General features: G+C 41.1%; 1 protein-coding gene across 2 annotated transcripts; it reads right to left on the reverse strand.

Moving 5' to 3' along the window:
- Window positions 1-756: 756 nt before the first annotated feature.
- Window positions 757-22121, reverse strand: ccdc71 (coiled-coil domain containing 71). Of its 2 annotated transcripts, XR_003840736.1 has the most exons (3): window positions 21950-22121; window positions 2378-3836; window positions 757-2262 (listed from the first exon to the last, which is right to left on the reverse strand). XR_003840736.1 is itself a non-coding variant. In XM_029502113.1 (2 exons), the coding sequence occupies exon 2, from the start codon at window positions 3824-3826 to the stop codon at window positions 2765-2767; it is 1062 nt and encodes a 353-aa protein (XP_029357973.1). In that variant the 5' UTR covers window positions 3827-3836; window positions 21950-22121; the 3' UTR covers window positions 757-2764. The 2 variants fall into 2 exon arrangements, 1 of the variants encoding a protein (XP_029357973.1); XM_029502113.1 differs by having other exon boundaries at window positions 757-3836.
- Window positions 22122-22643: the final 522 nt, after the last annotated feature.

The following is a 22643-nucleotide window of genomic DNA, read 5'->3' on the forward strand; positions in this document are numbered from 1 at the left end:
TCCGGAAATCTGGGCAAGTAAAACAAACAAACAGAAAAACTACCTAAAAGCCAATTTCAAATTTAGGTACTTCCACATTTGTGATTTACAAACGGAGAGGAATATATAATATCTGAGATAAAAGCTTTCTCTCCTAAAATGGACCAGAGTGCAGCAGGGAATCTGGTTTTCTAACCCTCTCCTGGTCAAACGGGGATTTCTGGACTGCATCATCGACTTGAACTGATTCTGCTGTTGTCTGGCACAAACACGCTCTGAAAACAGATTCGCCTCATTGGGGCCATTTGGTAGATTTTATATTTTGTAGATTATGAGACACAATCTTACAAAAAAACAAGAAGCAGCAGCTGTGAGAGTAAACGAGTGCTTCACTCAAATAGAATTTGAGGGATTTGTACTCCACTTCAGTATCCCCATTTCAGTTACTCACATTTGCAGTAATTGCTCCTGAGCATTAGTGTAATAATGCAGTAATAACAGAATTAGCAGAGAAATGACTGCTCAGTACTTGTGTATTAATGCTTAGTGCTCCTGTAAATAGTATAATAAAATCTGATTTATTAACATGGTAATGCCAACTGTGTACTAATGTAATACTGTAGTAATACCAACAGTACTCGATTCAGCCAATAAGACCACAGCGATGAAGTGAATCTTTCTTATTGTTACACCTCACCAGTCCTGAACCTGCTGAAGGCTCCAAAATGATTTGTAGCTGAGAAAAAAAAACAAACAACAACAAACAAACAGTTCAGGTTCTTTTCAGGTTCTTTTATTGAACAAAAAAGTTTTTTAAAGATCATGTAGCAAATACAGTATTATACAAGTGTTGCACAAACCAGACAAACAAAGTTCTACAAAAGGGTTGGTGGGCATGAACGTGACACAAAGATTGGGCTCAGGGAAACAAAACGTCTCCTCCTGAACTGATGTGGTGTCAGTTTCAACAGAAGAACAGCTCAAATTCCAGGACAGAGCAAAACCTTCACAGCGGAAAGCAAAGAGTTCGACATTCGGCTGAATTTGTTCTTTAAACTGAGTGGCCCACGACAGAGAACAGTTGGTTTAAACCCAAAAATTGAGGTTTGGAAATTCTGTTTTATTCTTATTCCTTTTCATGGATTCTACAAGACCTTATTTAGTTGAGTTATTTTAATGGTGAATATTTCTAGTGTAAAGTTCCACTTCATGAAAAGCTAACACGTAGAACAATGGGTAAGATTATTATATTCTTGAGGCCAAAAATAAACGCTAGATCATGAAATGATATAGCTCAAACTTTTTTCCTCCAAGGGAACACACAGGAGTTTGAACAGATGAAAACATGAAAATGGATTCAGGTGAGCCCTCACAGTAGAAAGCCTTTAGCGTGGTCATCCCAGTGTTATCAGAGGAAAACCCACAGGAAGCCGCTGAACTAGCTGAGGAGACGCAGGATGACAATCTAAATTCAGCACCAACGTTGCAGAGTTAGCATACGTAGCAAAAACAAGTCAGGGCCCGAACAGGAATGAAAAAAAATTGAGATTTCAATTGTAATAATAATAACAATAATAAAAAAAATATCAACATGTGGCAGCAAATGAAAACATGAATGACTTCTGTGATCAGGAGGAGGTTCACTGCATCACTGTCACAATCTCAAAGTGCTTTTGTCTGTTTCAAAGGAGTCACAACTGCTGGATCATTGCTGACAAACTGAACAAACTACAAAGTGGATTTCATTGGACGACACAAGCTCTGAAGGGAGGTCAGACTTTCTTATGCTGCGGTTTCAAATTTAACAGGTTAGGAAACAAACAGGCCTAACTCAAGTTAAACAACTTTTACCAAACCTTCGTGAACCAGGAATCAAAGTAAAGAACTTTATTGGACAAAAGTCAAACTCGAGCGGATTCAGACCTGCAGCTGATGGCGTTTTCTAAACCAAAGGAACACTTTGTGAAGGACTGTAGTTCAAACTAACTCTGTCTCTGTGCAGCGTGGATTCAACTCCCTGCTGTGCTAACTCAATCAGCCTTCCTGATTTCCATACAAAAAAGGAAGACAAACTAAACACTTTTCTTTTACCTCTTTTTGTTACGTTCATTTGTTTTGCTGGACACACCAACCACCACGTCTGCTCGGCTGAAGACTTCACAATGGTCATCCACCAGTTCCTCGGGGTGGAGGATGGGATCGGCCAATCACACCGCCAGCTTCATTTCATCCTTCTTTCCAGTGGAAAATACGGTAGCACAGTGACAGCACTGTTCTTAAACGCTACATGTGAAAAAACAAAACACAACAACCAACCTTGTAACCAACAGTGCGATACTTCAAATGAGTTATAAATACTCTCCAATCACACCCAGTCATTGAAGGACCAAAAATTCACCTTTGACCTCAACGCCACGGTGGATGCTGTGTCCATAAACTTGTCAGAAGTATCAGCTAACTGCCAGTCAACTGAAACAGAATGACGGTTGGTGGTTTTGGATAAAGTAACGTTGACAGTGAAAATGTACTAGCAATCAGCTGATAGTCATTTCCCAGCCTGCTAGGAAAAGCATCATCTAACTTTTAAATGCTTTCAGTGTCTAGTCCTGAACCAGAACTTTCTGCGGACATACTAACTTCTCTTCCTGTAGCAACCAGCAGAGGTCACAAAAACCCATGAAAGACGTCTGCCATGAACTCTGGGGCTCAGTTGGGAAGAGGCTAACGTATGAGGAGCACTAACATCTGCAGGAGGACATGAGGTTTGTGGGTTTGGGGAGAACTGTCACTTATTCTGGTATCTGAAGTCTCTCAACACGTGGTTGAGAGGTTGGATCTGAATCACTGGAGACAGATTGACCTGTAGGATCTTTTGCGCTTTCCTGCGGGCATCAGCCACCGATCGAGAGTCGTCCACCTTTATCACTTTCCATTTAAAACTGTTCTTGTCCTTCCAGCCGTTTCTCTGCCGGGTTTGGTTGTTCTGGTCCTTGGGGCCCCGGCCATCCCGGGGGAAGCCATTGCTCCTCCAGCCGTTGCTGGTCAGCTCTGTGTGAGTCTGTGGAAACGCCCGACCGTTAGCGTAGAAGACCGGTGCAGAATCCCCGATGAGAGCACCGTCCAGTCGGACAGGACAGGACAGGCTCTTCTGGCTGAACAAGGCCACGGCTTTGGTGGGCGCCCCGCCACCGTTCTGAGAAGGCTGCGAAGGTATTCCTGAAAGTGTCGGAGGGTGCTGCTGCCGTGAAAAGGCAACAGACGGGTCCCAGGCCGTGTGGATCTGGAGTCTGGCTGTGTGGAAGCCTGACAGACCTTCAATGTTGGTCAATCTGAGACACGGCTGCACCTGCAGCACTTGTGGCATCTCTACAGTCCGAGTGGGGGTCCTACTGCAGACAATGGCGTTATGGTCCACCAGCAGCTCTGGAGGGCGGACCCCTTGAATCCTAGGGTTGCTCCTCTCAGACGTGTTCCAGGACGGATGTACCTCTCTTTTCTTGGCTAGTCCCTTCTTTCCCCTTCTCTTGGCAGTGGGTCTGACGTTCCTGTTGGTTGGTTTCAGCATGTCTTCGGTCAGGGGTTGGTTTGTGCAGGAGCGGTAGCCATACACGTCCTTGCTGCGCAGCACGATGGGCTTGTGGCCCTCCTCACTCAGCTCCTGCAGGAAGGTGACCAACTCCTCCGTGCTCGAAAGGTCACGGGACATCGGGCTGAGGATCTTCAGAGCATCCAGGAGGACGTTGTGCCCAGCTGACGAGATCCGAGACCAGGAGTGAACCGCCCTTCGCTCTTCATTGCAGAACGCCAAAGGCCGGCCAACCACAGGACCTCGCACCGCGTCAGCCATGTTTGTAGTCCTGGTGGGGAAAAAAACCAAACCATTTTATTAAACCAGTTCAAGCAAATGAACTATGTAAAAGCCAATGGTCCGATTTTTTTGTTCCCATTTACAATTTTAGGGCTGGAGCAGTCTCGTTCTACTTATTTCAGAAGAAAGTTGGGTTGGAGGGTGGTTCCATTGTTGGATTTAGAAGTCCGATCTCACCTGGAAAACTGGTACCTTAAAATAAATTAACAGTATGTGGATTTGTTCTAGCTCAGATATCCCAAATGCTTCACTATAAGAAGAAAATGATCTAAGACTCAGTGTAAAGGTGAAGTACCACCAAAACTAATTATACGAACCTTCTTAATCAAAAGCATTAAAAAAAAAAAAAAAAAAAGTTAATAAACAAAATAAAATTAAATAAAAGAAGGTGTAATAGTCTCAGAGAGAACTGAACTTGGCAACAAAAAATCTGATGGGTTCAGTGGGAATCCTTAACCCAGACTCATGAAGTCAATAAAAGTAAATAAATTCCTTTTCAAATACTTAATTATCATCAATATATAGGACAGTGTGAAAGGTCATTATGAGAAATGATGAACAGTCAAATTGCTCCGATGTGTTCACTTGCTTGGCCAACAATGTTGGTTCTGAAGGTAAAGTTGTTAAAGACACTAGACAAGGCTTGAAATAGATCGATTCAATCAAAACAGTCTGAAGATAGGAATCATAGATCAGTGTCACCAATTCAGTGTATTCCCATTCGTGAAAAATAGCCACAGTTGCTTTATTCTACTCAAGTGAAAGCGTTGAATAATGGCCAGAAAACTATTTTTCTAAACATGGTAAAGTCGACCCTTTGGGATTGTGGGATTTGTGTTTTGTTTTTTGTTTTTTTTACATCATCTATCAGACATTTGTATGAGATTTCTTGATACTTTGCACATGAATTGTGCCGTGACCTTCGGTTTTGACCCCCGAAATCTAACTTTATGTTCCATTCACATTAGTGCAGACATGCTCTACATTTTTTTTTTATTTATTATTTTTTTTTTTACCAGACAAATATTTCTCTACCATAATGATCATTTCTGCTGGTTCTAGGTTCTGGAAATTTCTGGCCAATTGTCATTAAATGTGATTCAGAATGTTAACATTTATTGTGGCAGCTGTAAACACACAAGCGGTAGATTAACGCTCAAGGGAGAAGCTAGTTTACTGTCAGCAGCAGCCTCATCACATTGTCATCACATGCCTCATATAGTCTGACCAGCAGACAGTAAGACAGCCTGTATAAGGAAACAGTAAAGCCTCAAATCTGCTGAGGATGACCACAGCTGGCTCGTTACTCTGAGTCGACGAGCAGAAACCGCCGATTCTACACCTTTATACCCTTAATCTCAATGAGCCTCATTAACCGCCATGGCCGCTGGGAGCAGAGGGACGGGAGAAGCAACGCCCCAAGAACAACTGGTGCTGGCAGGTAGAGTCTTATGGAAAAGAAACAATCGTTACACTTAATTTGCAGCAGCAATGACGAAGAGAGATCACGATCTATAAGAAAAGCAGGAAAGGCAACGTTGGAAAGATTGAAGGCTTTGTCTTGACCGGCAGACAGAAACACAGAATATAAAGACTGCTGACAACGACCACAGCTGGTTCGTTACTCCGAGCCGATGAGCTGAAACCATCGCAGCCTGCCCTCGTTTCACCACCAGTTCAACGCTTTCACACTCAGCCTCTCAGAACTTGCAGTAATTTTCAGCTGTAATGACCAATTCAAAAAATAAAGGAACTCCCACTGGCTGCCTACAGTGGTAAACAATCTTTTCTTGATGTTTTGCCTTTGAAAAAGCCATTATTATTCCACGATATTCAATCATCCACTTTTTTTAAAGTACAGACTATAGCCAGGCTGGATAATAAATCAAACCTCGGTCCAGTTTCTTTTCTGACAGCGGTGCTTCGGCTGAGACCTGCCCCCTGTTACAGTGGCTGAAATTTCCTGGTTAAATAGTCAATGCTATGACAGATCCTGTTTCCATGCAACAGGTGGGACCAAGTTTTCAGCTGCACTTTATCAGGCTCAGTTCACCATCCGACCCTTTGAGCTGTCCTCTGGGTAAACATGATCACAAATGCTTGAGTTATAAATGTTAACACGCTAACAGTCTCCTAGGTAATGTGAAAGCTAACGATGACTTTCCAATTGTTGTGTTTTGGAAACCAGCTTTGTGACATTTAAACAATGGGGTTTACCAAGGGGCCTTAAGCATGTCAAGGAAACACTCCTTATACCATTACACCACCAGCAGCAGCCCACAGCTGACACTAGGCAGGTTGGATCAATGGATCCCAACCGCTCACGCCAAATCAGGCTATACAATCAGAGAGCCTCTGCTGAAAAAAAACAAAACAACAAAAAACAGCGCCATCAGACTGTGTGCTTGCTGCCGTTACAAGGAGTGGTAATCAGAGCATTTCTCCCACTGGTCTGAGTAAACTCCAGAGGCTAGAAAATCCCCGGAGATCAGCGATTCAGGGGCACTAAAAGCAGCCCATCTGGCACCAACAATCACTGCGGGCTCTGATTGGCTACATGATCACCTGAATGAGCAGGTGTACAGGTGTCTAATTAGGTCTTCCAGCTTTGAGGAACAGGATTACAGCCTCTAGCTGCTTTAGGAAGTTACTGATCCTTTTTGAAAATCAATCTTTATATGTCCGCATTGTGCTAGCAGCTAGTTGTCACAGACAAGAGATGTATTCTAACAGATTTCACTAGTGACTACTTTCAATCTACTCACTTGGAAAGTAAAGATGGATTTATTGAAAATGATGTACCTATCAGAGGGTGCTGCTGGAGGTTGTAAGTCAATGACGTTCAGCAGCACAAACAACTACTGTTGTTCTGAGCATTAAACAGAAGATAATATACTTAAAGCATAAATACACTGAGTCATGTGTTCTTTAACCTGTGTGGACAGCTGGCTTGATTAAAATAGAAAAGATATCTCCTGCTGTAAGAAAGATGTGGAATAGAACCAGACTTATCCTCCCAGTTTACAGCCATCAGAATTAGCGAAATAGTGAATTTGACCTGCAAAGCTCTGACTGGTTGACTGATTTTCAAACCACAGAGAAAGCACACTCGAACCCTCGGCCCAAACACTGAAGAGACAAAATCTTGGCTGTGATTCAGGAGTCTGGAGTCAGACTACATCTAGGTAGAAAGTCACCATGATTCACCCTCTGGGGGTTAGGAACATCTGCACAAAATGTATCTATTTTATGTAGATGTGTCTGGGATATTTCAGTCTGAACCAGCAGATGGCCCGACGTCATTGTGATCTTGAGGCTCAAAACTCCACACCAATTCAGGCGGACCAACAGTCTTTAATATAGTTAACGAATAAAATCCTCTGTAATGGAAAAACAGGGACTGTATGAGAACTTATCAGCTGAGACCAAAAAGCCATCAACACGGTCATGAAACAGAAGAAAAACAACGAAGACCTCCAATCTGGGGAAAAATGTCCCATGAGAAAAACACTGGAGCTGGAGATGCTTATTAGCTGCCGGCTAGAAAAGAAAGTCCTCAGCTCCACGATCACAGCATCTGGGTGGATGGTGGTAATTTTCAACCCAGGGCACAACATAATATTACAAGCCTTGTTCTGGTTACCTTTTCTCCAATCTACAGACAGGGATGAGATTGTGTCTCCATCAGGAAAAAACACAGCAACCAGAAATAAGTAATTCATCAGTTATTGATTTAACAATTAATACAGCGCAGAAGACGGATGCAGTTGCAGACCAAGGAAATCTCTGGCTGCTGCATGGTTTAACATGCGCACCATCAGGCCTATTAATCAGACGCAGCAACACAGAAACCAACAGTCCTGCTTCCAGACAGCCAGAAGGTGTGCACAACCCCCCAGATAGACACACAGGCAGACAGCAGCGTCACATCAGTTCATCTAGAGACTGCAGACTTCTCTTAGATCCCACCTCCAACCGCCGTTTACATGTGATCTGGATTTGAATAATTACAACCGATCACCAATTTTTACATCACTTCAAGTTAATTTATGTTTTAATTATCAACATTATGCTCACATTCTGTCTGTGTCTCAATTAGGGCTGAAACCCTGAATCAATTCTTTGCATCGAGGCTTCCACATCAGAGCGCAGGAGTCACCGATCGAGATGAGACGGTTACCGGTGTCACGCTAAATCACAGTAAAGATGGCAAATCGTTCGAAATTCACTTGATTAAATTATTACTGTGACTGTGGTCAATTGCTGTTAGTACTTTGTTTAATTTGATTCCAGTCAGGTACAGCCAACAACACTCTCCCGACAAACAACTTGGGGTTTGTTTTTGTCCTTTTTCATGTCCTAAAAATCCTTTCACATCAAAGTTTGCGGAAAACCAGCTACACGGGCGACTGATTCCTTTTATACTCCCAGTTTGCCTTGATGTTTGGAGTGATGTCATATGACCACACAGATCGAGGGAGTCAGCTTTAGCCACCGAGCCTCCTTCTACCAGAAACCAGGGCTGTTCAGAGTGTTGTTGACGATACAGAGCAGCCTCTTCACTGTCTTAACAGAGCTTTTCTTTTTCACATGCATATTTAGATATTTTTGTTATATTCTATAACACACACAAAAAAGTATTTCCAATGATTGCTCAGTTAATTAATGGACTGCTCAACTGCTAAAATAATCAAAAGCTGCAGCCCTAGATTTAATATTCCAAGGAAAGACTTAGTGGACATGATGCACAGATATTACCATGGAACCAGTTTGTACATGCACCAGGTCCGCGAGCAAAAACCAAATAAAATACTGCATAAAAATGTATTTATTCCTATGGGATTACTCTGGATTAGAAATTCTGTATTTTTACTTTTTATTTACTTTACTGACATGCCCCACGTGTCACAAGTTTAAATGATTGCAGTTTCTGTCTAAGCTCCATCACACCCGAGCTCAGTAAGTCAGTGTAATAAAACTAAAAAACTTCAGCAGAATTGCTGTCTATTGAATGTGGACATGACTTTTTCTGACACAATGGCAGCAGAGGATGCTTAAAATAAGAATGATGCTGGAAAAAAAAAAAAAGCTCCAAACTCTGAAATGTGGATGACTCACAGGTCAAACAGAAGATGAATGTCGTTCCAGATGTAATTAAATTCCTATGGGAATGGCAGCGCCCTTGAACTTTGTCCTTTAACCTCTAAAATCAAATCAGTCAATCTTTGAGTTCAAGGGAAAAGAAAATCTCTCAATTTGGTATTGAGATAACACTTTGAAGAGGCCAAAGAGGTTTTGTGAGGTCATTGTGACTGTGAACTTTGAGCTAATCAGGTGAAGACAGCAAAGCATCCAAATATAAAATCAGATTATCTTTGCATCAAAGTGAATTTGTGTGCCAAATTAGAAGAAACTACCTCAAGAGGCTACTGGGAGACAGACAAACATAAAGCCTGCGGCTCTGGCTAGCACAGAGGCATAAAAACGTTTTTGTACATTTCAGAGTTATACAGACAGAGCTTACTCATGTATTTTTTATTGTCTGAGACTAAAAATTCATATTACTGTGGCAGCTAAGCAGAATTGAAAATGAAGAGGTTTTGAGATTGAAGTCGGGATTTTATTTTCCTCCCTGGCAAGGTTAATATGAGCATCACATTTTGCCGTTGTGGCCTAAATATGGTCTGAAATGGACATTATCATCAAATGTGAGAATTATTTAAGATGCAAGATAAATTTTTCATTGTCAAAAGGTTAACAAGAAGAGCATGGAGAAGAAAGAAGAAGGAAGGACATTAAGATTAGAACAACAATAGACAGAAATAAGAGGAGACAGACCAGTAGGAAGAGGAAAAGGATGAAGGGGACAAAGATCCATGTTGTAGCTGTAAACAAGACAACTTGTCATGATTCACCATGACTGAGTGACACTCGCAGGAAGTCTCTCGATTAGCAGTTTCCGCCCTTGGCAGGCAGCGAGAGAGGTTGAAAAGAGGGGGTGGGTGGGTGACGGCGAGTGGGGTCATGTGGGGTGATGTGCATTATTGACAATGACGACTATGTGATGGACTGCCTGTATTCATTTTCAAAGGGTTGTGTAAGTCATCATTGATGTGTTTACATGTTAAATGTGACTTTATCTACAATGATCTTTCCAGATGCACTTTCCTGTCAATTGTGGATTTGGGTTAGCCTGGTCTAGTTTTCATACACAGCTGTTTCCCCAAAAGGCCAATTGGGGCTTTGTCGGCAGGGAGAATGGAGCATCACGATCCCACATCGATAGCTAGCCAGCTGTGCCAATGAAAAAGAAAGCAAAACTGCTAAATAAAAATAGAAAAATAGAACCAACTGTTTTCTCACCTTGGCACGGTGTCAATGCAGATTGTGACTTCCAAGAATATCAGCTGTAACATTGAAATATTTTTTCTTGGGCTCTCATAATTTTGTCAGTTAAATCAGATTTGGCTATTCAGTATCAAGATTCGACTCCTCTTTTTTCTTCATACAGACTATCTGCCAATCAGATGAATGGTTGACATTCGTTTCAGTGATGATTTCGACAGAGTTAACTTAACCCTCCTATTATCCTTCGGGTCAATTTGACCCCAATCAATGTTTATCATTCAAAAAACAATAGTTGGCTTTTTTTTTTTTTTTTTGCTCCATATTTCATGACTTTTCCTAATTTGATGGGGACAACTGATTAAGCGTAAAATTATCATGATAATATTTTTTCAATGTGCTGAACGCATATTCCACGCATCGGTGTTCCTCTGGGGTCAATTTGACCCCAAGCTGTTTTAGCTGTGTAAAACTTGTCTGTCTGTGTGTGTGACCTAACATCCCCACACCTGCAGGTGCAGAGTTGATACTTTTGAGTTGATACATAATGGGGGGAAACTTTCCCGCTCTGGGGGGGGGAGACTTTCCCGCTCTGTGGAAGGGGGTGGGGGAACTTTCCCGCTCTGTGGAGGGCGGGGTATTCCTGCAAGGACATTGGTAGTTCATGCAAAATAAGGGAGGAGCAAACATATAAAAGCTTGCATTGCAGCCCTCTATCCACATCATTCTTCTTTGTGCTCTGTGTACACTGCAATCTGCACGCTCTCTCATTTGAAAATGTCTTCTGGGAAAAGGTTTACTGTCAATGACGTTTTGGAACAGCTCTTTGACAGTGAAAGTGACATAGAGGAGAATGTTTCTGAGACAGAGGATTGTGTTGAGGAGGACCCTGATTTTGAGGCATTCTCATCTGATGAGAATGAGACTGTTGACCCTCCTGTTGCTTCTCAACCACCAGCAGACACGATCCTTTCCAAAAATGGAAAGATAATATGGTCCCTTTCCCCACTTAGACAGCAAGGTAGACTTAGCGCTACTAATATTATCAAAATGGTTCCAGGCCCCACCAGATATGCAATCAGCCATGTTGAAGACATCAAGTCATCATTAGAGCTCTTCATAACACCATCGATTGAGAATATTGTACTTGGGATGACAAATTTAGAGGGGAAGCGTGTGTATGGGGACAGTTGGAAAGACTTGGATGTAGTCGACTTGGAAGCCTACATTGGCTTGCTCATTTTGGCGGGAGTTTATAAATCAAAAGGTGAAGCAACAGCAAGCCTTTGGAATGCTGAGACTGGAAGGGCAATATTTCCAGCCACCATGTCTCTGAAGACATTCCAAGTTTTGTCCCGTGTCATACGCTTTGATGACAAACAAACAAGGCACGGCCGACGCGAACGTGACAAACTTGCGGCAATAAGGGATGTGTGGGACAAGTGGGTGCAGCATTTACCCCTGCTTTACAATCCAGGCCCCCACGTGACTGTCGATGAGTGCTTGGTTGCGTTTCGTGGGCGCTGTCCATTCCGACAATATATGCCAAGCAAACCTGCCAAATATGGCATCAAAATATGGGCAGCATGTGATGCACAGTCCAGCTTTGCATGGAATATGCAGGTTTACACAGGCAAATCTCCTGGCGAAGCACCGGAAAAAAATCAGGGCACAAGGGTTGTGCTTGATATGGCTGAAGGACTGCATGGGCATAATATTACATGTGATAATTTTTTCACATCTTATGCCCTGGGTGAGGAACTGCTGAAAAGGAAGGTAACGATGTTGGGGACAGTGAGAAAAAATAAACCAGAGCTTCCCTCTGAACTTCTTGCTGTCAAGAACAGGAAGGTAACATCTTCAGTGTTTGCCTTCACTGATAAAGCAACTGTGGTCTCCTATTGCCCCAAGAAAGGGAAAAATGTCCTGCTGCTTAGCACCATGCACAAAGATGATGCCCTGAGCAGCAGAGAAGACAAAAAACCACAAATGGTGCTGGACTACAATGAGACAAAGGGAGGGGTGGACAACCTGGACAAGGTCACAGCCACATACAGCTGTCGACGCATGACTGCCCGTTGGCCCCTTGTCATCTTCTTCCACATCATTGATGTGAGTGCATACAATGCGTTTGTGATATGGTGTGAAATAAACAAGGACTGGAACAGGGGAAAACTGAGCCGCAGGAGGATTTTCCTGGAGCAGCTTGGTAATGCACTGGTGAAACCACAGATTGAGAGAAGACGATGCCTTCCAAGAGCATCAACAGCTGCTGCAGCTATTGTGAGGGACATACAGACAGAGACAAATACCCCAACTCCTCCAATGGTACAAACCGCAGGCAAGAAACGCGGCAGGTGTCAGGTTTGTCCCACCCGAAATTATTCCAAGACCAGCATGACCTGTTCGCAATGCAAGAAATATGTCTGCAAGGAGCATGCACACACTCTCTGCACATCCTGTGTACAGTAGTGCAGACTAAAAGCTTGACTGTGGGTATAAAGAACTGTTCCATGTTCTGACTATCTGACTGTTGTTCTAATTATGGTTTCTGTTTCACAAATGGGTGAATTTTCAAACATGTAACCCCCCCCCCTACACACACACACACACACACCAAAAAAAACACCAAAAAAAACACAAAACAAAACAAAACAAAAAAAACACCAAAAAAACATAAACAAAAAAAAAAAACAAAAAAGGAAAAAAAAAACTCTTTAACTCTGCCACTGCCGGTCCCAAGCCCGGATAACAAAAGAGGAGGGTGAGTATGACTTCATAGTGACTAACCACAAATATGTTACAAGAAAAGGAGATAAAAATAAGTAAATAAATATGTTTATGAGAGGGAAGGGGGGCTTATCAACATCAGTCAATATGGTTCATTCTGTGAGAGTCATGAATGTGCACCCCAAATTAGAAAAGATTTGGATGAAAGATTTTCAAGATACACTAACTCTAAAACTGAAAGTTTGACCTGATGGTGGCGCTACAGGGAAGGTCATATCATCACCAAAACCAATAGGATTCATACTCTTGTGGTCATTAATGTTGTCAGTAAATTTGAGAAGATTTGTATGAAAAGTTTTCAAGATAAATTAATTCTAATTTAAAAGTTTTGCCTGATGGTGGCGCTAGAGGGCAGGTAAACTCACTGATAGGTTTCATTATCAAGGGGTTATTTATGTATTCAACAAATAAACAAAGTGCCTGACACAAAAACTTGGTCAACAATTTTCTGTAAATCATTTTCTGGAGGCAAATATACCTGGGGTCAAATTGACCCCAAGGGTAAAATGTGTTAGTAATATTTGAGGATAATACGAGGGTTAATCATACAACAGAATCGTGGGAAGAAATTTTTGAGCATTCAAAAATGAACTGGAAATTTGCATATCATGCAAGATTTGAATCGAAAACAATTATTACAGATTTGAACCACAACAACCTCAACTAGTATATGGCTGCATCATGTGTTTCCAATGGCAATTAACTACATCATTTAGCAGACAATAAGATGTTTAGAGCATTAGAGGCTTCAGAACTCATTTTTTGATAATTTTGATCAAACAAATGTTTGTCAAACTTTGTGTTTAGTTATTTTTTGTTACTATGGATTATGCTAATATGTTCTATAAAACAAGGAAAAATTCATCACTTTTTTCTTTTTTTCTTATGCGCTCCTACACCCTATTACAGTTAAGAGTTAACATTTAGTGATGTACAATTAGCTGAGGCATGCTGATTCTGGATATACAGAAAAGCACCACCCGAAAAAAAAAAAAAAAAAAAGACAACTGAAAAATCCAATGCTTCAAAAGTTCTTTTGTCATGTGGAATGTCACTTGAACTGAGGCCACGTAATGAAATGCTCCTCAGTTTCTTGCAGGTCAACTCCATCGAGAGAAAACGCAGCTGCTGCCTGCAGGTGCAGCTGTGGGTTTACTGATCAGCTAATCAGACCGTGATGACAAATGTTTGTGATTGGTCAGCTACTCAGTGAAAAGGGGGCATTTTACTTTATTCATCACAGCAGAAACTACATACGAAGACAGATCGTGCTAATTATACAACTTATTCTACTTTATCACAAGCAGAATGGCTTCCTGCTGCAGCAATTTCAATAAATGTGTCTGGAAAAAAAAAAAGATTGGAGAACGATCCGGAGATAACACTTAACGTAAGAGTCAGGTACTTAGAAAGGCTGCCAAATGAGACGTCACATAACAACAATGAAACGCAAAATTAAGCGCTGTTCTTATACTATATCTGATGCGCCTCTATCTAAATGTACATTGAATGAACATTAACAAAGCCTCAAACAGATCGAGGAAAAAGACTTGAGGTTTATACGTTACAGAGAATCAATTCCAAACTGTCTAAACTTTAGTAATTTTATGTCCAAACTTGAACATACAGTTTCACAAATGTGTAAATGCTAACTTGTCTGTAGCCTTTTGAAAGCTGGTTTAGCTCTCGACATAATAAGCACAGCACATAACGGCGACTCCATCAGACTGATTCATGCCTGTTTCAGATGACTCTAAATTTGTTGCATCATTTGAGCTGTGGCTGTCCACGGTTTGTCAGAATTGGATTTTGACCAGTCACATCTTGCCACAAGGTTTCGCAAACATTTTTACAACAACAAACACAACAGAACACTGTCGGAACATGAATGGGCCTCCTAACTTTGTATGTGGCATCACTTTGGCAGTAACAGACAGTTTAATGACAGCAGCAGCTGCGATGTCGTCTCCTGGCTGGTAATTTTACCAGGTGTATGAAAGAGATTGTGGAGGGGAACAACAACCCCTCTGATCTCTGATAATTCAAGCTTGACTGTGATCATTCAGAGGAAGCAGGAGAATTTTGTTCTGAATTTTGAATGATGAAAAAATAAACCTGATGCCGACTTAATTCAATATGACGAAAGAATGTGGAGTAGAGAAAGCTTTGGTTGATAATATTCAATATTTTATCACCCAATTCAAACTTTGTACTATCATCTTTGTTGGTTGTCTGATCACCAATTGAAAATACAAATGTGCTTTATTAAGAGCTGACTATGTGGGATCAGATCACTGAAGACGCAGATTTAGACAAGGTGCGAACCATAGACTGTACATAAAAGTAGGGTGGTTGCTATTTTAATAATCAAGTATTCTACTGAAAATTCCATCGATTAATCGGGTAATCGGATAAAACATATTTTTGTTTAGTGAAAGAGCAATTATAAATATACGATAAAATAAGGCATTTACTTAATAATGAACAATTACTTTCCTTTTTTTAGACAATCAACATTTATCTTCATCATCGCTTTTGTTGTCACATCTTTCCTCCATAGAGATGGAGTGCAACACGTCATACTCCAAAAGCCACGCCCACAGGGGGGAAACCAATGGTGTAACTTTGTTTTGCGTGAAGGTGTCTGTTGTTGCTCTCTGTGTGCAAGCAAACACAAACAAATGCTCAAAAGCTGCTGTGTGGTAGGGTGATCTACTAACAGGGTAAAGATCTAAGTTTTTAGAAGCTGCCAAACAGAAGAGGTTTGCCTTTAAGATGAGAAGTGGATACAGGCAGTAAGACGAAAGCCGCCGTCGTCGGCTACGCATCAGTTTTAAAGACTGGAGCGTGAAATACATGCTCTGTAAAACTTAAACAATTCCTCGAGATCATTTTTTGTAATTGAGGTACCCGATTACAAAAAAATTCAAGGAATCGTTTTAGCCCTCCTTAAAAGCACTTAACACGTTCACTCTGTCTAATGACCATGAGAGGGTGACTCCACTGGTTGTTAAAAAGAAGCTATGGGAAGGCTATGGGAAAATAATCCAACGTCCCACTTGATTTTTTAGCTCAGAAAACATTTCCTTAATTAGTTAATGTCCTCAGTTTCTAGTTTCTAGCCTTGTTCAATACAACATTATGTTGATTTTTTAAATAGCCCATAAAACAGAGTATGCATCAGAAGATGGCTGCCACACAATTGAGAGCATGTACAAGACACAAATGCCTACCAATCAGGATCGAGCATAGCGTTCACAATACAGCAGGTTATTATGCTGCACTACTTCGTCATCACAACCTGGGATTTAGTCGATCGGTACCAATAATTGCTGAGGCAGTCCAGCAAAGCCAGAGCCAGTAGAGGAAGGACAACTATAGCACTAGATGCAACAACAGTTTAATCTTGTTTTAACCAGGACCAGGAACCAGGAAAAAGAAAATTGGAACAGAAATCTGAATTTATCCAATTTTAACCATCAAGCATGGAAATATACATCAAAATCCAATGCAATCGCACTTAAAAGGTTTTGCCAGTAGGCCTTAGTGGAAGTGTTTATACTTTGTTAAAGGGTAGGTATAGGGAGGGTTATATACTACCCAACAGGAATAAATATTTTTTTAATGATTTAAGCAAATGTAGACTAAAATTTATGACAAGTACAGTTGCCAAATTATGTGAAAAACTATTTTAATAATCAAGATTACCTTAAAAAACAATTGTTAATTTCAAATCAACCATGAGACCGTGTTGATGAATTTGATCACTTGGAATTAAAATGGTCCAAATGTACAATTTGGTTTGTTTGAACACACACTGCAAGATGAACAAAGATGATATCACATATATATCTAACAATTGGGACAGTCGTGGTGAAGCTCAGAAACAGCAGATACATTGAGGTAGATTGATGCTCACTAGCTGCATTGTCACAGGAAACCTTGGCCAACACAAGAGAATAGGATATTGAGCTATTAGCAGCTCTTTGCGAAAATTCAAGCATCCTCGGTTCTGATCAACATCATCCACAACCATATTTTATAGATGTAACTCTGTTTGAAGCAACAATGAAAAGCTGATTCACTGGAAGTGAAATCCAGACTTTGCCTGCAGCTCCATGATGATGACAGACAAGCTCTCTCTGGAATTACTTCTCTCTGTAGCCTTTATTGTTGTGTGGCGCTGAGCTGCTATTTCTTCATAATCCACAATGAGGTTTGTTTGTTTTTTAGCAATAAGCAAGAAAACATCTTTTAAACTAATAAAAGGGCCAAATCTATAATTGTCTATTAACAGGTATCAACAGCATAAACAGCAATAGCTCCTCACTGATAGGTGACTACTGACCTAGCTAACTAACGTCAATTTATACTGCAGCTATTGTTGAAGGAAATTCTTGAGCAATATGTAACACACACGAGCATTTAAAATGTGTGCCTAGAGCATGATGTAACAGCTTTAATCATTATGTCACTGGAAAACATGTACCACATCTCGGAATATGCTGAGACAATTGAAAAACATATGGTACCTATTGTAAAAGCATATTTAGAACATGTAGCATGCACTGAAAAATAAGAGGCAAATAAAGGAGGTCACAACAATGTTAACCCAATCAGTGAAAAAACAGAAGGTGTGAAGGGCCAAAACTTTGAGACACATTGGCTTACGTAAAAGGGGGGCCAGAAACCCTTTTAAAAAATCTTAGCCAACAGAAATTTGCCATGGGTGAAAAAGAGTTGCCAAAGACTGACTCTGTTGGTGGCAAATTTATCAGGAGGCGAATGGACCAATGAGAAGGCTTCTCTATTGGTGGTAAATCCAAGATGGCATTTTCAAAAGAATGGGTTGTGGCCTCAGAGGAGATAGGGCCTTAAACTGAGAAGGAGGGACCTCAGGGGTATATAAGTAAGGGACTGAAGAGATACCATTCAGTGTGCTTTTCAGACCCTGGGGTCCGAAGCACTCAGCTGTTTGTTCGGAAACCTGCTGCATTTTGAATTAAACTACAACCTCCAAAACTCTGAAGATTCAGATTTTTTTTTTCTCCCAGAACATTGGATGAACTCGTTGGGCACCAATGCCAGACCTCCACTGGCCCACAACCAGGTAGTTGGGAGCCATAACACCATATGTTGATATTACTAACAGCAAATACAGCAAATAGAAATGCCTGATGCCATTTAAAATCAAAAGAGTCATATAAATTTTAAGCATTAATTGCTTATATTTGATATCTTTTTTGCCAGTGTCTAAAAAACCCCCAGAATGCCTAAGACAGAAAAGGCTGGCCATTTACATATCAACATCCAGAGGTCATATACACACCATACTCACACCCATCAAAAGAGTTAGAAAATAAGTGGTCATCCCGGTTTTCTGTTAACACAAACCTCTGACTGTCAACTGCAGAGCCATTTGTCCCAGTCTAAATACCTACTGGAGCTGTTTCCATTGCTAACTAAAGCTACGTGGTAGCAAATGCACAGACTCCCTTTATTATAAAGAGTCACAAGTAATCATCGCTGACATGACTTGAACTCTTATTTTGTCATTGTTAGCATTATATATAGCCAAAAGATAATATAATATAAGAATATATATAATAATAATAATAATAATAATAATATATATAATAATAATTATATATATATATATATAGCCAAAAGATACAACTTTTGATGAAGCTCAAAGGCCTAAGTCAACTGCAGGCGCCATTGCCATGTAGTTGTCGCTATTGCTGTGCTTCTTTCCCCCTTTTGTCCCCCTGGTGTTCACTTGAAGAAGTACATGCATATTTATTTAACTTTTAGCACAGTCCACACATACTAATAAGGGAAAATTGTGCAGTCAGCAAACATCCGCAGACGCTTGTGTTATGTCCCTCTGTCACTTACTGTTCCTCGTCACTGCTCGCTCCAACTGACGGTCATAACAGCTTGACATACACGCTCTAATGAATAAACTCAGATGACATTGACCCTAGCATATTTGCGTAGTCAGGGATAGGATAACACTAATATCACTGACCACTGCACAGTGTAGCACAGTGTTGGTAATCAGATCTTTAATCAGAGCTAAACAGCCACTAGACATTTTTGTTACACCTGAAAGACAACCTGTGTGATAGCTAGGTTAGCACATCTGCTACAAGAAGCTATCAAACATGTGTTACTGTCTGTATTTAGCCATAGTCCTGCTGTTCATTGCATTTAGGTTACTATACAGCAGCCATGCAAATCTGGTTTAGCTCTGGGTATACCGTAGTTAAAGATGGCCCAAGTGTTGTGTTTACTGTTAGAAGAGAGAAAATAAATTTTGGCTAATTTTGCAGAGCTACCTAGCTTGTCTTCTTGTGGGTATCAGCAAACACTAACAGGTATGTATAATTACATTTACAGGAAAAAGCTACAGTTTCCCATTTTTAATTACCCTGATCTTTGTATCCACATTGGCCACATGCCATGCCGCAGATTCTCGGTCTTTGAAAAACACTGCAGATTTGATTGGTAATGAAAAATTGTTTAACTAAATGAACTTGGATGTGGACATGGTTCTGAGTTAAAAGATCAGTTACCAGCTATGTTGTTATTGCACAGCTGTGTTTTTTGTTAAGCAAGAGAGGGTATCCTGTGATTGTACTCTACTACAGCCTGTTACTGTTGTTGACACTTAATGACAGAGATAGGTTTATTACCATTTAATTTAGGTCATCTCTTACATACTTTACTATTAACATGTATGTCTTCCAGCTGCATATTTTTGAGGATAGAATCTCATCCAATTCTAAAATAAAAGCTTCTGACATCTTACATGCAATGTAACCAACTTTTCAAAATTAATAATGATATATGTTGTATCTCCAAATTCAACCCAAAAACACAGCAAATGTTTGAAGTTGACATCAGCTAGCCCTAGCCTACTTTATAGAGTAAATCAACACGTTTTTTTAATCCAAAGCTTCCCAGGCAGGATGTACCTAGTTACAGGACAGCTGCTGTTCAAGTGAGGGGTTAACAAGGGGTTCAGCTTCCTCCATTTTTGATTCTCTGGTTCTTTGCTCCTTAGGAAGTCTGCACCGAAGCAGAGGATTACTGCACACAGCTCAAGAGAAACAGTGTTTCTGAAGTGAAAACCTCAGTTAAAATCCCACTCACAAAGCAAATAACCCAGATTAGTGGAGAAATTATCTTTGAAGAGAGTCTTCCTCGTTACAGAACATTGCATGACTCACTTCCTATGTAGAAATGGGTTCTCCTTTTTCATAAAAAAAAAAAACAAAAAAAAAAAACAATGCTAATATCTTGATCAAATATTTATGGTCTTTAACAGCCTTTAACACAGAGTATTTCCCTTACACCCAACATGACTGAAGGTCGAATGTTGAACGATGTGACTCAACAGAAAAGAAGGTCAGAGCTAGCTTAGGCATGTCTCTGATAACAGCGGGACAGGGGCCAAAGCACTAGATGTTTAAGACAGAAGCGTCAAAGTGACCACTTAAAATCACAAAGGTTTTGTGTTTCTCAAAGAAACTGTCTCCATGGATGCTTTTGTCTGGAGAAAGAGAGGAATGTTGATTGAAATATCTAATTCAGTCATGGAGGCATATTGGACAGAAGCTAGCCCAGATCTGACACAGTGACTTCAGCGCTTCTTTCATTTACACAATGAATTTTCCTGTCAAAACTAATCAACATTTAAGTCAATTTAAAGGACTGCTGCCACTACCCTCATGGGAGTTGAAGGAAAACCTACCCAGAAAAAACAGTGTGTATGTGCTAGCCAGAAGGCCAAAATGCTAACTTTAACGTGAAGCCAACCATCAAAGGAACTTTTTTTGAGTATTAAAAGTTTACTTTTATATACTTCTTAAACACTGTAGCAGGTAGTTTGTTTGGAAATAATAGAAGAAAGACTAAAGACTGAACTTGAATTGAACCTGAGCACATTGCCGACATGTGACACCATTAGAACTCAGGAAAGTCCCTGTTGGTCAAGCCAAGAATTACATCCAGGAAAAGGTGACACCATTATGTCTGGAGAAAGTGAATATTGGATTTTACACAAAAGGGGGTGAGCCTCCATTCCTTTGGGTAAAAAGGACAGACCTTTCCAGGCAGAATATAAAGACAAGCACAGAAGTCCGCAAGTGAGTCAGGTCTGGAAGAAGTACAGAAACTCAGTCTGTCTCAGCACCTTTAGGCCATATTTTGTTTACATACCAAACAGCATTTTTCCAACATATTCAACACTATTAGACTGTTAGTTGGTAATACCGAACTAACCCCCCCAACATTATCAACCAAGAGGAGACCTTCCTTTGAAACCAGACCCCTCGACAGTTCACAAGCCCGTCAACAGCAAAGCTCCAACATTAATAGTCAAGTTAAAAAAAACAACCAAAAACAGGCGACCTGATGTTTATGTGACTGCGAAGAACAAAGAAGCTGATGACAGTGTCCTCCAGAAAAACTGCAGATGAAACCAGATTAACCCGGCAGAGGACAGGAGGAGGGGGTTAGCTACAAAACCTGCGCAAACGTAAATCGTCGCGTTGCTCTCGAGCGCCCCCTTTACGACAGCAGCAGTCAATTTAACGTAAAGATGGTCGTTGCCTGGCACCGGCACCGTCTGGCCAGATGTGGCTGCTGCTGGAGGAGCCTTCATTTACAACTTTTAGGCTGTTTTTTTTTTTTTTTTCTTTTTGGGTGAAAGACGTCGCCATTTTTCACACCGACTTGTTAAGTGCTAGCTACAAGCGGAGCTCCGCTAACACTCCCCCCGGCTCCCCTCGCTCTCTTTCAGGCGGTTACTTGTTGGGGCTCCCCCCTTTTTTTTTTTTTTTTTTTTTTTTTTTTTTTTTTAGCCACCGGCCCGGTCCTCCGCTCCGGGGATAAATTTGCGGTGTGTCCGGAAGTCGACACAAAGGAAGAAGGAGGAGGAGGACGAGAAGGCGGAATTACCTCTCAGCGGTGCTGCCTCGGCATCCTCCGGCGGCCGCTGAGCGCTCCACGGTAAAATGGCTGCAACAACAGCGGAGTGGAAGACAGACCAGGGGCGGAGAGGCGGAGGCAGCCCGGGGAGAGGGGTGGAGGGGGGCGGGCTCCGCCGGGTGGGGGTGGGGGACGGGCCACAAGCGACGAATAAAATTGTATTATAATAAAATCCTGCCCGCAGGCGAAATCTACGGCGGATCGTGACTCGGAGTAAGCCACCGTTTGGTTTTTCCGGCAGGTAAACATACACAAACTCCCCGCCGTCCTGACTGTGGACTCTCCCAAACAGACGGTGAGTCGACCGTGACGTCACCGGGGGGCGGGGCCTGGTCGTCTACTTTTTTTTTTTTTTGTTTTTTTGCTTTTTTTTGCGTGGCTCTAAGCATTAGGCAATAGTTAGCCTAGTTAGATTTTAGATTATCTTTAGATAATCTGTATTATTGTTGCATCATAAAGACAATTACCTTTTCGGTCTGCAAATGGGACCAGCAGTTCCCGAAAAATAAGGTTTCTTGACCGTAATTGCTGGGAAATATGTCGAAGAGGTAAACATAGCAAAAACGTTGACCAAAATTGGTGTATAGTTATATAAATGAAATCCACCCCTTAAATAAGTACTTTAGTTGCGTAGTAATAAAATAAAGGTAATTTTAGTGCCACA

This window comes from Echeneis naucrates, chromosome 5, assembly GCF_900963305.1.
Source record: "Echeneis naucrates chromosome 5, fEcheNa1.1, whole genome shotgun sequence".
Lineage (NCBI taxonomy): Eukaryota > Metazoa > Chordata > Actinopteri > Carangiformes > Echeneidae > Echeneis > Echeneis naucrates.